This window comes from Phaethon aethereus (assembly GCF_964289735.1).
Source record: "Phaethon aethereus genome assembly, chromosome: 5".
NCBI classification, from domain to species: domain Eukaryota; kingdom Metazoa; phylum Chordata; class Aves; order Phaethontiformes; family Phaethontidae; genus Phaethon; species Phaethon aethereus.
In genome coordinates, this window is record NC_138579.1 from 41365594 (window position 1) to 41381206 (window position 15613).

At 43.0% G+C, this 15613-nt stretch overlaps 1 protein-coding gene across 1 annotated transcript in view; it reads left to right on the forward strand.

Moving 5' to 3' along the window:
• Positions 1-257: 257 nt before the first annotated feature.
• PAPLN (papilin, proteoglycan like sulfated glycoprotein) overlaps positions 258-15613 on the forward strand; it is a gene marked incomplete at its 5' end in the record, with an annotated part of 38411 nt that continues 23055 nt past the window's right edge. Inside the window, 6 exons of the mRNA XM_081999957.1 lie at positions 258-314; positions 11841-11956; positions 13288-13348; positions 13621-13723; positions 14653-14783; positions 15120-15243. Of these exons, the coding sequence (XP_081856083.1) occupies positions 258-314; positions 11841-11956; positions 13288-13348; positions 13621-13723; positions 14653-14783; positions 15120-15243 (592 nt within the window). The remainder of the gene's footprint in view (positions 315-11840; positions 11957-13287; positions 13349-13620; positions 13724-14652; positions 14784-15119; positions 15244-15613) is intronic.

Here is a 15613-nt window from a genome sequence, read left to right on the forward strand (position 1 = left end):
TCTCATAATACCAGAGGAAAGTTCAGGGAAATATTTGCACTCAGTAATTACATTCTGGCTTTCTACGTGGGGTAATTTCGGTCTTTGCAGTTGCCTTCACCTATCCAGGGAGTGTAGTGATAAAACTGTTTTCTTCTCTCACCTTGATTTTAGTTCCACCTCCATTTTTACTGTATAGTAGCTTAGCTTTTCTGCCATACAGGCGGCAAAGAAGCAAGCAATTCTGATCAAAAATCTTTCTGTTCCCACAGGCAGAGATGAAGAACTTGTTCCTTCTGCTCATGCTAGCAATGATGCCACCTTCTGCATTTTCAGTAAGTAAAAGCTCTTCTGAACACTGTTATGAGAATGAAAGATACTTTTGTCAAGGACTGTCAACATCTGTAACTCAAGTATTTTGTAGAAAGTCTTTCTGAAACAGCTAATGGGTTGGGGTCATCAAGCCTGCTGTAGTACATGTTACGAAAAGTCTAACATGGCAATTAAATAACAAAATTCTAGTAGTGCCTTTGGCTCTAGGGCTGTTATGTTATCTGCAAAGCAGTAATTGCTGTCTCCTGCTTCAAAGCTACAGAGATTGTTACTTGAAGTAAAAAGAATGAATCTTTGGTTATCTGGTTTTTCTCTTTTCTTTGGTCTTAGTGGTCTAAGCCATACGGTTTAGCGTTATTGGGGGAAGTAATCTTTATGTTAAGCCAATTTGATATAGTCAGAAAAAGAACACAGCTATTAGGATCTGAGATTCCTCTTCCTTTCTGAGAGAGAAGTAGGATCTTTCTGAAGAAAATGCAGCTTGAGAACACTTCTCTGAGTTAAACTTCAGTTTTATTAATGAGTTGGATATCTGAGGTAAAAGGTGACCTGCTGAGTAGAGTGGAAGTGTTAGCAAAAGAAGATGTGATAAGTTTGTTAGGCGTAAAGGAACAGGGATGGGGGGAAGGTAATTATCACCTGGAGTAAGTGTTTTGCGAGAGTATTGAGGAATTATAAATATGCCGTTAAAATTAATGAGTCCATAACTTTTAATCTCTTTTATGAATTTCTATTCCCAGATTCAGCATTTGCAAATGCTTTCTAGCCTTTCTTTGAAGATCAGGGATGAGAGGCCAGAAATCAAAGCAGAGTTTGTTAGTCCTCATATATTTCCTATATTACAGGTGGAAATATGCTTAAATGAGATCTTGGTATCTCACATCTAATGTTAAAAGAACCAGAAACAGAGTATATGATATTCAGTTCATCTGTTCACTTGCCTATCTCCAACCTGGTGATTTTTTGGAAGGGAAATGACTGAAACACCCTGCAACAGTGAAGGATGACATTTCTCTGTAGCATTAGACTCTGTCCCCTGCATGCAATCAGTAGCTCCTCTTGAAGGCATGTTAAATGAAGGGAGGAAGTTCTGTTTGGCCACCACTTAATTTCAGTTTCCCTGACATGCTGGATCTGTCCAAGCCATGAGGAAGCAGGGAGATCCAGGAGCACTGAGGCACTCTGCTGTGATAATTCTCCATTTTTTTTTCTAGGAGGGAAGAAAGAAATGGTGTTGGTTTCATACGGGCCATACCTTACCAGATGCTAATGCAAGTAGGCTGAACCATAGCAAACGATGGTCAGCTTGTGGGGGCTGGAGCTGGCAGGACCGATTGTAGCGATGGCAACTCCGGTCTGTGCTAGATCAGGCTGTGCACCGAAAGAGTAGCGGAGCTGCTTGAACTCCACAGGTGGGATAGCTCTGGAAGAGCAGTGCCAACAAGTCTCTCTTTCACTGCTGCGGAAGAGGAGTGGTAGCCCTGCTGCTATACATACAAAATTTGCATTTATGTGGTGGGAGAAAGGAATGGAAGGAGAGGGTGAGACTGAAAACAGAGGCAGGGAATACTGCATGGTGGGAAAATAACTCGGAGAATTGCTTGCTGATCTACACCATTCTCCATGCCTTTCGGGCTTCACCTGAGATGGCAGGTTTATTGAAAAGTACCTTTAATCCATGTCACATAGCATTGAAAAGGTCCCTTCCCTGTGCTGTTCTTTTGTAATTCCCAGTGGCAGAGGTGTAAGAGATTGTCAGGTGCCATGGTGCATTTCCCCATGCTGAAGGAGAAACGCTTACTTTAATGTGTAGTATCATCTCTCTAAGAAATTGAGGCTCTGTCACTTTAACTGTGCTAAATATTAGATCTAGAGCAGCCCTGCATCCGAGACAGCAGCAATTGTTTTGATTTTGGTATCAAATGAGCTGCCAGTATAGCAGCATGTGGGTAGAAAGGTGGGTCACCGCCAGCTGTACAGTGAATATTGTACATCTGTCCTGGTTTTGGCTGGGATAGAGGTAATTTTCTTCCTGAGAGCGAGTATAATGCTGTGTTTTGGATTTGGGATGAAAATAATGTTGATAACACACTGATGTTTTGAGTTGTTGCTAAACAGTCAAGGACTGATGAGCTTCTCACGTTGGCCTGCCAGCGAGAAGGCTGGGGGTGCTCGGGGAGCTGGGAGGGGGCACGGCCAGGACAGCTGACCCAGGCTGGCCAAAGGGCTATTCCGTATCATACGACGTCACGCCCAGTATACAAACTGGGGGAGCTGGCCAGGGAGGCACTGGGACTCGGGAACTAACTGGGCATCGGTCAGCGGGTGGTGAGCAGCTCTGCTGTGCATCACTTGTTTTGTATGGTCTTTTATACAACACCCCAGGAAGAAGAGGGTGGTGGTGGGAGAACCAAAAACGTCAGAAAAGGCACAGACTAGCACGTGTGGGTTTTATTCCAGAATGAACCGCTGACCGCTTAGATCCATCCTGTCCGCTGATGCAAACAGCGACTGCACACCTTTTGTCCCGGAAGGAGGAAAGCGTGAACTTGCAAACACACAGGCTGATAGTGCTAACGGGAGCGCGGCTACAAAGGTGTGAACTGCAGGCCTGCCCGAGGGTGGAGATGGGTCCGCAGGGATCCATGTCTGCTTGTGATTAAAGGGTGTAGATTGATGCCTGCTGTTTTTCATCTTTTCTCCTACTTTTGGAGTGGAGTAGTTGAACTTGTTTTTACTTCATTGATTGTAGGCCAGGGAAAGCAGCAAGCAGAGTAAGGGCAGACATATTGACAGGGCTGAGACTCAAAGAGCAGTTGAGGCTATTGCCTACATCTTCTCTCTGCTCGCAGTCTGAGAGCGGCTGGTTTATCTGCCAGACGTGACAGCAGATAACGTTAACGAGCAAGAGAAGGACTCCTGCTTGTCAAAGCCACTGGCTGCTGAGAATTTCCTGCCCAGTGCTCCATCCCCAGTGGGACCCACTGGACTCTTCCCTTCTTTCCTGCTAGAATATGGAGAGGGTCTTACTGTACAGCACCTGAGGTGTCTGCCCCTTTTCACCAGGCTTTGAAGGACCCAGAAAAGGAGGTCATCCATTACCCGTAGCTCCTTTATTGTTTGCGCTGTGGTAGTACTAGAAACTACAGCTGGATGGTCAGGAGGAGTTGTGTTTAGGGGTTATACAAACAGAAAACAAAGATGTCTCTCTTATACGTTAGCTGTTAATGCAGAACTGAGACAGAAGAGTCTGGTGCAATTTCAGGCCGTTCTGTCATTGCTTCTAGGAAGGTTGTGGACAGTGGCAATAATGGAAAATGCCAGGTTCCAGTGCGTTTTTTCATGATTCCTCCTGTGTTTTCAGAGAAGGATGAAATGATGTAAAAGTAAAACTGCCTGAGCCCTGTCTGTTAGTGCTACTGCTGACAGAACAGTGGTTCTGCTGAATTGTAGAAAATAAATTCTGGAGGTTTTCCATGTGAATAACTCTCTTTTTGTTGCGTGTGTGTATTTGGCATGATTGTGTCTGTGTACTGTATGCTTTGGGGTTGCTTTATGTTTGGTAAACATGACATTAATCAGATTTCTCTCTGCCTCAATTTCTTTTTTACAAGTGTGATTTCATGTTGGCAAATTTTTGCATCTGGAATTCCTTCTGTCCAGATTGGAACTGTCTTATCTGCCCATACCATGGGACTATTTCAAGGAAAAGCTGCTTGTCAGGGGAAGAGTTTTATTTAATCTCTTATGATCTGTAGGCATTAGCTGATAGTTAGGTTGTGTCCAATACTTATATTTGCTCCTAGACTGTACTGCAGGTGTTCTTAAAGTGAAGGCTGGTCTGGGGCTTGGCTGAAAATCATATTCAAATACATTTCACCTGGACAGTATGGCTTTCTACGTGTCTGTGTTTCTGAGTTAAAATACTGTCTTTAATTTCTTCTAAAGAAATGAACAATGTTATTGTTTAAACACTGTTAATCTATTGACTAAACTTCTAAACCCCTAAACCAGATCTGACAGAAAGGGCAGAAGGTGCAGAAGGACCTCAAAGTTAAGGTCATACAGAAACAGTGAAAATTACTGTAAGGAGGGAGAAAGAGAAGGAGATTTTATTAATGTTTCTATTGAGGGAAAAGTAGAAAAAGTGCAGAAGAATAATTGTACTGGGTAGGACTAGTTAATTTTGTCCTATATCCTATCTCCAGCTATGTCACAAACATGTCTAGAAAAACCTATAAAAAGATTGCTAAGTAAGTACTATTTCCCCCAACACACTTCCAGTCTCTAGTCATTTGTAGTTTATGAACCCTCTGAGCTGGAGACATCTCTCTTTCTCTTCCCTGAATTTGCTCAGTGTCTCCTTGAATCCATGTAGACTTCTAGCATCACAGCATTTCTATCATAACACCAAGATCCTGCTCTTGAGTGGTGATGACCAGCTCATATGTAATAATTTTATTTGTTAGGATAGGATTTGTGTTTTCTCCTGTGCATCACATAAGTTTAAGTTACCTACATGAAATCTCAACTGTCATTTTAGTGACAAATCACTTATACTATAATGTCTTTCCATAGATCTTTGCAGTCCATCTCTGGTTCTCTATTGTCCTTTATCGCTCAGAATTACCCTTATCAGCTGCCTTCGTTACTTCTGTGTTTTTGGTGTAACTAATATGTTGAGAAGTTTGGGAATTCTGCTGATAATGTCAGTTCTTGCAGTGGATGGAGATTTCACTCCTATGTTTGTTTTTGTCTTTAGGCCCCCATCTCATCATCCATGCAAGGACTTTCCTTCTGGCTGCTTAGCTTCTTTCAAAGCTTTAGCTGAAGGATTTTGTTGAAAGCTTTTTGGAAATCTGAGTCTATCTGACAGGTTACCCTTGTTGACATGTTTGTGAATGTCTGAAAGAAATGCAATAGTCTTAGATGGGTTTGCCTTTAAAAAAGCCTTGTTGACTTTTTCCCAAATATACTGTATTTATGCAGGTGCCTGCTAATTCTGTTCTTTGTTACAATTTCTATTAATTTATCAGTAGACATCAGTTTTACACTATGCGGGTGTACAATTCCTTGGGTTCCCCTGGGATCCTTTTGTAAACTGATGTCAGATTTTCCATGTTCCGATAATCAGGTGCCAAAGTGGTTTTAGCCCAGAGGGTTGTCTGCTAGTATGTAACAGTTTTTCCATTTCAACCTTGAGCTCCTCTTAGATCCCTTGGATAAACAACTTCTGGTGACTTCATACTGTGTGTTTTGTCCGCTTTTCCAGATAAGTTTGAGGTCATAAAGTTTTCTCACAATCCTCCTCTTTGTGGAGTTTTCTGAATGTCCCCAGTTTCTCCCACAAGGATTCCAAGAATTAATTTGACTTCTCTGCAATGGCTGTATCTTTTTTTTTTTTTTTTTTTTTTTTTTGAGAAAGCGCTCTTCTTATACCCTAGTCAGCTCCAGGCCACCCAGAGTTTCTGGAAGACTTTCCATTTCTGGAAAGTAACTCATCCGCTCTGCCCGCTAGCCAGCACGTTCCCATGGGGCAGCACGTACCTGGTTCTGCAGTAGGTGAGGCGTGCACTGCGTCCCGCCCAGCTGACGGGAAAGCAAGGGGTGTGGAAGGAGCCAGGTATGTGGTGGGACAGCCCATAAAGAGGTAGAAGAGTGCGGAGTGCTGGGGGAAGGTGAAGACGGGGAACGTGGAAAAGAGTTGTGAACAATGAGGGAGTGCGTTAAGTGATGTAGGGAGAACATGAAATGTTTTGGGGGAGCTGAAGCGGATTTGTTGGAGGGGATATGCTAACAAGCCCTGGCTAGGGTGATAAAGGGGAATGAAAGGAGATATACACAGTGAGTGTAAAATCCACAAGCCATTAAAACTAATGAAGCCTTGGGGTTTTTTCTCCTCTTTGTGAAGCAGTTTGTCTTAATAAGATGCTCTCTTCTCATGTACTATTTTGTATTTCGCTTCCTGCTGTCACCATCTTGTTGTCACTTTCATTCTTGTTTTTCTAGTTTTGCTCAAATGCAATTCTTTGTTTGCTTATTCATTATTCATAAAAATGGTACTTGGCATTCTTCACCTTTAAAGCTCTTTGCAAGCCTGCTGTGTCTGAGCTGAGATCAATGCTTAAGACAGAATTATAAAAAATGCTTTGCTGTTGTGAGTCCATTCACTTATTTTTTTGTTGAATTTTTGGCTAGTAGCATAGCCAGTTGCAGACGGTTTTATCTTGAAAACGCATCTATTGGAGTAGTAGAATCTATCTACATTACAAATGTGTGAGATGCGCTGCATGTTTTCAGCTCCTTTTCAATTAAGTGTGAGTGTTGAATGCCACACGTCTTGCAGAGCTTAGCTATATGGAAATATTATAGGTGACCACCATCGTAGTACTGGGTAGGTCTTCTGGACATAGAAAAGGAAAGGAAGTCATTCATGTCCTGAAAAGCACGTGGGCTAAGTATACGCTCCACGTGGGTTGTTTTTGTCAGGGCCCACAACTTGGCTTTACTGGCCCTGACTGGCCTCACCCCACAGCCCAGGACCCCACTGCAGCCACCCGGGGCTGTCGGCCCCTGCCCCAGTGATGCTGCAGCAGGGCTGGTCTCCACCTCCCCGCAGCCCTGCCCTGCCTGGCTTCAGCCGGAGGTGCCCAATTCCTGGCTGCTCTGCTCCCTGGCTTGCCCTGCTGCCCTGTGAGAGCCCCGTGCTACTGGCCCCCAGACCACACGGAGCAGCCACCTTGACAGTTTTCTTTTTTTTTCCCTCCTTTTTCTCTAAGCAATTAACTTTTCTCTAAGTAATTATAATTCAAACTTAGCAAGGCTGCACTTTTCGCTGGAGACTTCTTACTTGCCAAGAATTTGGCAATGAAACCATTACAGAATAAATGACTGGGGTGATAACTTTCTTTCATACATGTTTCATCAGTGGGGCTACAGTTCAGGGGTGTGTCAAAATAAACATTAACCTTGCGTCAGAAACTGTAAACCCCAGAAAGCTGGTATTTATCAAATAAAAGGATGTAGCGTTATTTGAAAAATACTAAGAAAGGTTAAAGAGAGAGTCTGATTTTTATTATAGTTTTAAGCCATGAAAATGCTGCATAAAATAAGTGACATCTGGGCAATCAACCTCACATTATTCAGCAATGCCCGTTTTCAATGGGTAACAATTGTACAGGGCTTTGTAGTCAACTTCCAATGTCAAGGGTTTCCCACCATTTCCTCGGTGTTGACACTGAGGTTTGTATCAGATCTGAATAGAGGCTAGTAACTATGTGATGCAGCTCAAGAAATCACAGTAAAAAATTCTCAGTGTCCAAAAAGATGCTTCGGTTGCAGCTCAGTGGACCAAAGCTATGTGACCTGAGCTAAAAGCAAGCACTAGCATTGTCCAAAAGCTCTCAGGCATAGTGTGGATATCGGTAACCATGTGCTTTGAGCAACGACTGTTGGAGTGGTGTAACATGTTGTTTTGTTGCTGCTTGTCAGTCTGGAAAGGCAGCACAAAGAATCACAGAATAATTCAGGTTGACTATCTCTAGGCCCTCTAGGTGCCCAAGGAGTATGGGAAACACTAGGGGTAAGAACTTGGCTGGTTTTTAGGTTGTTTGGGCCTGTGACTGCAGACCTTCACTGCTCACTTTGGACTGTACAGTAAATTGATGTTTGCTTTGATAGCTTGCTAGTATTTGAGTTGCAATAAGGCACTAGAAAATTATTCATGCTTAATTGCTAGTCCACATTTAGTTATACAAACTTAGAATCATAAAATCATTTAGGCTGGAAAAGACCTTTAAGATCATCAAGTGCAACTGTAACTTGGTGGACCACTGCATGCCTGCAATGCATCTGTCTGGGAAGCGCAGTCTTCTTCCCGTGCATAGTTTCCTATCCATCTCATCAGACTGACAGAGAAGTCTTTCAAGGACCCTTTTTAAAGTGTTCCTACATACTGCCAACATTTTCTCTCTTTCTGAGTCGAGTCCCATTCATAACTCCTCTTTCAGTGCATGGTTCATATATAAAAATTATATGGTATATATTATGCTATCTAGGGTCCTTTCACAGAATTCTTTTGTTTGTCTGACACATACTGGAATTGCCTTTAAAGGCAAAGTCTGGAGCTCCAGTGACTCAGAGGCATAGCTTTTTTACTTGCTGGTTATATCAGACACCGTTGGCCTGATAACAGCAGATGCTGCGACTACATCAGTAATGCATCTGTCTAGGAATTGATGAAAGCAATGCAGTGCTCATAAAAATGAAATCACTGGCCTTCTAAACTATTATGCCACAGCAGCCTGTTTACCAGTGAGCACTGAGAGCATGTGGTGGCCAGGGTCATGTGCACCATCAATATCCCCAGAAAGTATGGATTTTTGTTGTCTTAACATGCAATAAAACTAGATAGAGCAGTTGGGCATTAATTGACTGTCCATTCTGGAGTTTTTAGAAATGAGATGGTTGTACGCTTCCTCTGGCTTTTCCTGAAACATTAAAATATATACTTATTGCAGATAAACAAACTGCGTTCTTGTGTGCGTGCTAGGCTGAAGCAAGGTGAGAATGGAGCTGAATGAATTGATAACAGTGGTGAAGCTTGTAGATTTTTATTTTTTTTTTTAAGCTCTGGAGTCCAGGAGGGACTGAGATTTAGTTGTCCTGGCTGACAACAGATGATAACATTCCAGAGTCTGAAGAGAGCAGAAGGAGGCTTTTGAAACAGAAACTAGCTAATAGCATCTAAAAATATCTTGTTATCAGATTGTGTAATAATAGATTTCTTATTTGTTATAAATACACAGCTTTATATGTGCCTGCATACACATGCATGCAGTTACTGAACTAATGAGGACTGTGCACAGATTTCTGAATGTTGGAGTTTGGTGCCTATTAAAATGTTTTTCTAACACTGTACAGCTTTGGGAGGATTATTCTGGCTGATGCTCCTTTTGGGGTATACATAAATGGAGTGATACAGAGAAAATGATTGTTCCTGCACTCTACGGATGCATAAACTGTACCACAAAGAGTCCCTGCAGATTTTGCTCTCTGTAGAAGGAATAAAGAATGCTACTTCTTTAGGAGGGATATTGGAATATTTATCAGGTCAGTGTGTGTGTCAGGGAAAGACTTTCTATCCTAATTGCCTTCCAATAATCTGACTTTCAAATGCTCTTCCTTTCGATTTTTAGCTACATGCTTTCTCCCTTATGCTGACTGAAAGGTTCCTTGTTTCCAGGGTGAGCTAATACTGCTCCTAAATCAGTGAGTTGATATAAAGGAGTAAGACTGCAGAAGAGAAACAGAGTGGTAGCATGTTTCATTCCTTTGAGAGTAAGGGAGGAGGGATTACAGGGAGAGGAATTAGGTGTCTGAAAGAAAAACTTGGGAAAATAAGATGCCTTGCTGAAAGCTAAATCTCTATTGATGGGATTACTCCCGGAAAGGCAAATGAGAATGCAGAAGACAAACACTGAGCTTAGTATCTGGAATGGAAGAATGGGAGAAGGGTTTGGCAAGGGGTCAGGGAGATGTTGACTTGGCAGAGAGAAGGTATGTAGAAGTGGCTGTAACCTGGGTAGTGCTATTGAGTGAGCAGGGTGAAGGCAAACAGAGTCAGTCTGAACCAGAAAACTTGTCCTGAAGGATTTTGCTTGCAGAGGTATTAGAAAGAATTGCACAAAATTTATGTGAACGAAATCAAATAGCATGGGCTAGGCAGAAAGTGTTTCACATTAGAGCAATATAGATAAGAGGCAGGAAGGATTTGGGGTGACTCTGCAGCTACATAGTTTTGAGTGATTTGGTAGTAAGTGCATAAATACGATCAGCTAATATCTGACTGTTGCTCTGTCAGCAGCAGGGAATTATTTCTTAAAAGTGGGTGAAAGAGAGAAACAAGGCCGTAACTCAGGGACATACGGTCAGGCAAGGAGTATGTGTAGAAAGTTACAAAATCTGTTTAAATGACAAATGAGGATTAACCTATGCATTTTGCCTGAGTTGCATTCACTGGATAATTTATTAGGCTAGATCCTATTTCTAGCAGAGACCTGGATGTCTTATGTAAAAGCAGTTATCAGTTAACTGAAGTGAAAATTACGCTCTTAGAGCGAGGAGCTTGTGCCTTCTCTGTAGGCCTTGGAAAGGGACCTTGCGTGGGTGGGAAGTGCTTGCGGAGTAGGGTCAATATCCCTGCTATGGTGAAATTCTCCATTGCTAGGATGTTCCTCCACTCCATCAGAAATACCCTCACGATGGCACTTACTAGCCAGGTGGTCATCAGGGAGTGGCTTACATGAGGATGCAGGAGGGATGACAGGAAGGAATGGAAACAGAGCGCAAACAAGGAAAAGTAGAGGATGGGAACATGGGATGCTGTGGTCAAGTCAAAAGGGACTGTGTGAAACTAGAGGATGGATTGGGATCCAGACCCAGGGGTTATGTAGATTTGGTGGGATACTGTGTGTGTGGAAGGGAATTAGACTACATCTCAGTAATTTTTTTACCTTTTTTTTTTCCTCAGCCTGCCCACTCTTCACTACCGCAAATGTCCAAGTGCCCAAATGGTATGCATTACCTGCTCAGTTGTATAATATATACATAAGCTGCATCTACAGGTGCAGCTGCACAGCAAACCCTGTTTTTACAGCATCACTCCCTGTGTAACCCCACATTTACCTTCTTTTCCCAAGCAGAATTAATCCTGTTGCATCTTGCAATTATTCTTTTTCCTCAGGATATTGCTATTCTTCCCATTAAAGCCCCATGTATGTGGATCCCACCAGCTACAGTAGGCCCTTTTTTCTGAAAATATGTTCTTTCATGTGCTTCTCAGACAATGTATTTTGTTTGGTTCCATTGCACTTGTAACTTCTTGTCTATATTATCATGCTTCTTTCTCACTTCCTTCTCTTAATGTCAGCATCCATTCAGACTTTCTGAACACAAAAGTAATTAAGGCTCTAGCTAATGGTGGCCCATACCTTGACTTCATCATTGGACACAGTTGGGTAGGGGGAAAAAACAGTCCTTGTATGGAATTTTGTTGCAGGAAAAAGTGTGTTCCGGGGATTTCCTTACTGCTTCCTTTATTTCTCTTAAGTATCTGGCTTGGAGCCAAGGATTTGGAATTAAGTGGCTCTATTGATCTGGTGTGGAGTGACAGTGCTCATAGTCCCTGAAGTAATGACTTGCTTTTGCTGCCTTGCTGAGAGGGAGATGTTATCCGTTTTAAATGGTCATTCAAAGGTGCTGAGATTCTGTACATAGACAAACAATAACAGTTTAAGGGACATTATAAAGCTGGATGCGCTATATGGCTTCAGGAAACTAATGCTCCTACATATTAGAGGCTTGTCATTTTTGATGTATTATTCTCTGCTACTTTTCATACTAGGAATGCAGCCCAGCAAGACAGTCTCTTTTGCAAGAGAACAGAGAGGAGCTCTGCTTCATTTTCATTGTTTTTTTTCCTGGGTTGCCATGTCCATTTGATATGCCTGCAGGGATTTTATTTACAGGGCCACCGGATGAAACGGCAGATTGATGTCTGGGGGAGCTGGGGTGAATGGAGCAAGTGCAGTCGGAGCTGTGGCGGTGGAGTCAGCTTTCGGCAGCGGCGCTGCTATTCCCAAAGGTGAGGGCTAACCTCCTTTTTTCTTTCTTTAAATGTGTTTTTTTTCTGTTATTGAGCTCCTACACTTATGTTCCAATGTACACGCAGAACAAAAAAAGACCTAGTGTTTGATTCCAGGGGAATAAGTTACCCGAGTCCACTTTGAGATGATCCTTGGCTTCAGCCTCGTCACTGCTGTTTTGAATAGCACTCTCTTCAACACAGCCTTGCTCTGGCTCCCTCACCAGAGCACGGGGTTTTGCAATCAGGAGATTGGTATGGCAGCAGCTGTTCAATCAGGTCTAGTGTGGCGGGCCCGGCAGAGAGGGAGAACAGTCCAGAGCAGCAGGTTTCTCTCCAGAGAGCCGGTGCCAAGATTTTCTCAGGCTTATGATTCCAAGGAAGGTAAATTGCCCTGGAAGAAACGGAAGAGTGGCGTTGGCTTAAGCAGCGGTAACACTCTGCCACCACATTTGCAGCTGGGTTAGATGCAGTGAGGATGATGACTGGGACTGTGCCTGTTGGGAATGATGGACTGGAGAGAACCTGTTGTGGATAAAAACAAAGAAAGGGGGGGAAAAAAAGCCAGACTCTCAATAATACCCAGAAAAAAGCAGCCTCTTTGTGTTTAGAGAAATGAGAGGGGTTTTTTTTTAATAGAAGAATCCAGAGTTATGGAGCACTGCTTCTTCCCACCCAATAAAGAAAGGTCTCTTTTGAAGGCTGCCCGTTATGTTATACACCTGTGCATTATGGTAGACACCTGCCAGAATCCCTGGGGGCCTATCTCTCCCTTTTAGGGATGTGAGATACTGGTTGGCTTTTCGGATCAGTTTTCTCCATTACTGTTACTCTCCATAATTCTCAGCTGGAATCGTTTGACTGTGTGTTGCACACTTTCCATAGGCATGTTTAGCTCTTCCTACTAATGGGCCTAGTGTGCACGTAAACAGCATGAGAGATGTTGTGTGCACCTATTCTGAATTGGCCACTACCCTCCTGCTGCTTGCAACATGTTTCTGGTTCTGGTGTGGACACCCCGACTGTTTGCTGGTGGACAAAGGACTGAAAGCTCTGCTTTCGTTATTTAGGTGAAACATGACCCTGAAGAGCTATACTGCAATCGTTCTTGGTGTGTGTGTCTCATGCCGGAATGCAAACCATAGCAGAAAATGGCACTAGAAGATTCCAGCTTGCTTTACTGGAAAGAAGTGCATTTTAGTTATTTTGCTGTTTCAGGAAACTGTGTGAGGGTGATATGCTTGATGTGAAGGTGACTTGTAATGTCTGCCACAAGATGATTTTTTGCATCTGTATGCTTCAGAGCTTCATGTTGATTTTCTGTCTTTCAGGACAGAAGGTGCTTCCAGTTGTGTTGGACCAACTCGAAGCTATCAGTCGTGCAACATTCAGGTACAGTGCTCTGTTTTTTGTTTTTGCTTGCTGTTGCTTCTGTTCCCCAGACAAACATCACTCTTGCTCAGAAGTGATATGTTATTATTAGTTTCTCCTTCTCTAGCATCACTGGTGAATGTGGTTCATCAACAGTACCACTTCAAAAGCATATTGAATTTATGCCCCTGATTTTATATGGAGCAATAACAAATAAAAACTTATTTTTGTTGTACACATAATTTTCCTCCTTTTTATAATGGCCCAACACAAGCATTTTTTCCTCCGAACAGAGTTGCCCAGAAGGCTCCCGGGATTTCCGGGCAGAGCAATGTGCAGCGTTCGATGGGACAGAATTCCAAGGAAAGAAATACAAGTGGCTTCCGTATTATGGAGGTAATGATAAACATGAGGGTTACACTTCATCTGTAACTATCAACAGTATGTTTTGAAGCGACTGTAATGTTTTGACTGTAGTATCCTCGTAGGGTACTTCCTTAGCTGGAGTTGCAGGGGAGGGGCAAGCATGGAAAAAATGTTTTTACCAGCAGCAAAGCATTGCTCTTGCAAAGACACTGGATGCATGGGCCAAGAGGCAGCTCCCATTGCAGCAGTACATAGTTGTCTCTTTTAACAGCCATTCTTGCAGAAACATTGCTTAAGAAGGCTGGGATTGACTGCAGCTAGGTCCTAAAGTGTTAGAGCAGCAGAAGCGCTGCTGTATTTTTCAATTGGCAAAAGAGTATTAGCAGGGCACAACAGAAACAAATGCATATAATTAACAAGTGCTTCAGAAAATATGACATCTCCTTTAATTGGCCCATGCTTCCTTGAGGAACCAACTCAGAAGGCAGGTGTAGGAACCAGAGGTCCTTGCTCTGAGCTTTGATATATTATCATTCACAGAGGTTTAACAAATTACGAGGGATTTCAAGATGGACTTAAAGTTTTGTTGTTTGACTGTTAAGATAACAGCGCCCTTATGTTCTGTACCAGCACTTGTTCTCATTCTAGAAAGCCTTGTACCCCAAGAGAGCATAAGAACAGTCCTACTAAGGGATAAGCAAATATCCACCTGGCCCAACATCCCCCCTCCACCACTGGCCAGCCAAGGTGCCCAAGGAAATGATTGCATACAGTGAGGGTCTACCAGGGTATTTTTCCAGCCCCCAGCAGTTTGTGACCCAGAAATGTCTTCAATATCTGCCACTTAATATCAGTCCACTCCTCTGTTTCTGCTCCTGTGATCTAAAACCAGGCTCCTGATGCATAATCATCAAGCTATTAACGATAGTATATAATGTTTGTTTTTTCTCTCCTACCAGCACCTAATAAGTGTGAGTTAAACTGTATTCCCAAGGGGGAAAACTTCTACTACAGGCACAAGGAAGCAGTGGTAGATGGGACTACCTGTGAGCCTGGCAAGCGGGATATCTGTGTAGAGGGAGCTTGTCAGGTTAGTCGTCTTCTTGCTTCTTTCATTTACCTTTGTGACTGTCTTTCTGTTGCTTCCCTCTGTCCAACTTGGCCTTTCATAATAGCACCAGAAAAGGAGAATCATTCAGTTTCCAAGGTGCTGAGGAGCACGTGGACAGCATTTATCTGTCTCTGAATGCAAAATAATAGAAGTTGCCAACTCTGTCCTTTCTCTGACAGCTCCTTCCCTGCCCTATCCTGACTTCCCAGACTCCCTAGATTCAGACTTTCTCGTTAGATCTAGCATTTGGTCATTTTTTCTTTCTTTCCTCTGCCATTATGGATTATTCATATCAGTGCTCCTGTGCTCTGACAGGCCGTTGGCTGTGATAACATGCTGGAATCTGCCAAGAAGGAGGACAAGTGCCTGCAGTGTGGAGGAGATGGCAGCACCTGCTATGGTGTGAAGGGCACTTTTGATGTCCCCAACCTCCCCAAAGGTACAAATGATCTGGGTAGTTTGGGCAAGTGAGAAGGGGAGAGTTAAACCTAAACTCAAGCTCCTGCAAGGGCTGGTGGAGACACCTGCTCACATGATTGTTGTAGGCAGGCGTGGACGTTCACTTGAAAAGTCTGTATGGCACGTGGCTCTTTAGCTGCTTTAGCATCAGAAAATGTATTGTACTGATGGTCTTATCCTGGGAATCATTTCCCTAGTCTCAGTACAGATGGATGTACTTGCCATGTTGTTAGTGTCTTTCCCTGCTCAGGCTCCAGCAGGTGCTGTAAATATACCATATGAATATAGTTATACACCTCCTTCATAAGACTGTCCCCCCATCCCAATCTTTTGACAGCCCCACAGGGATT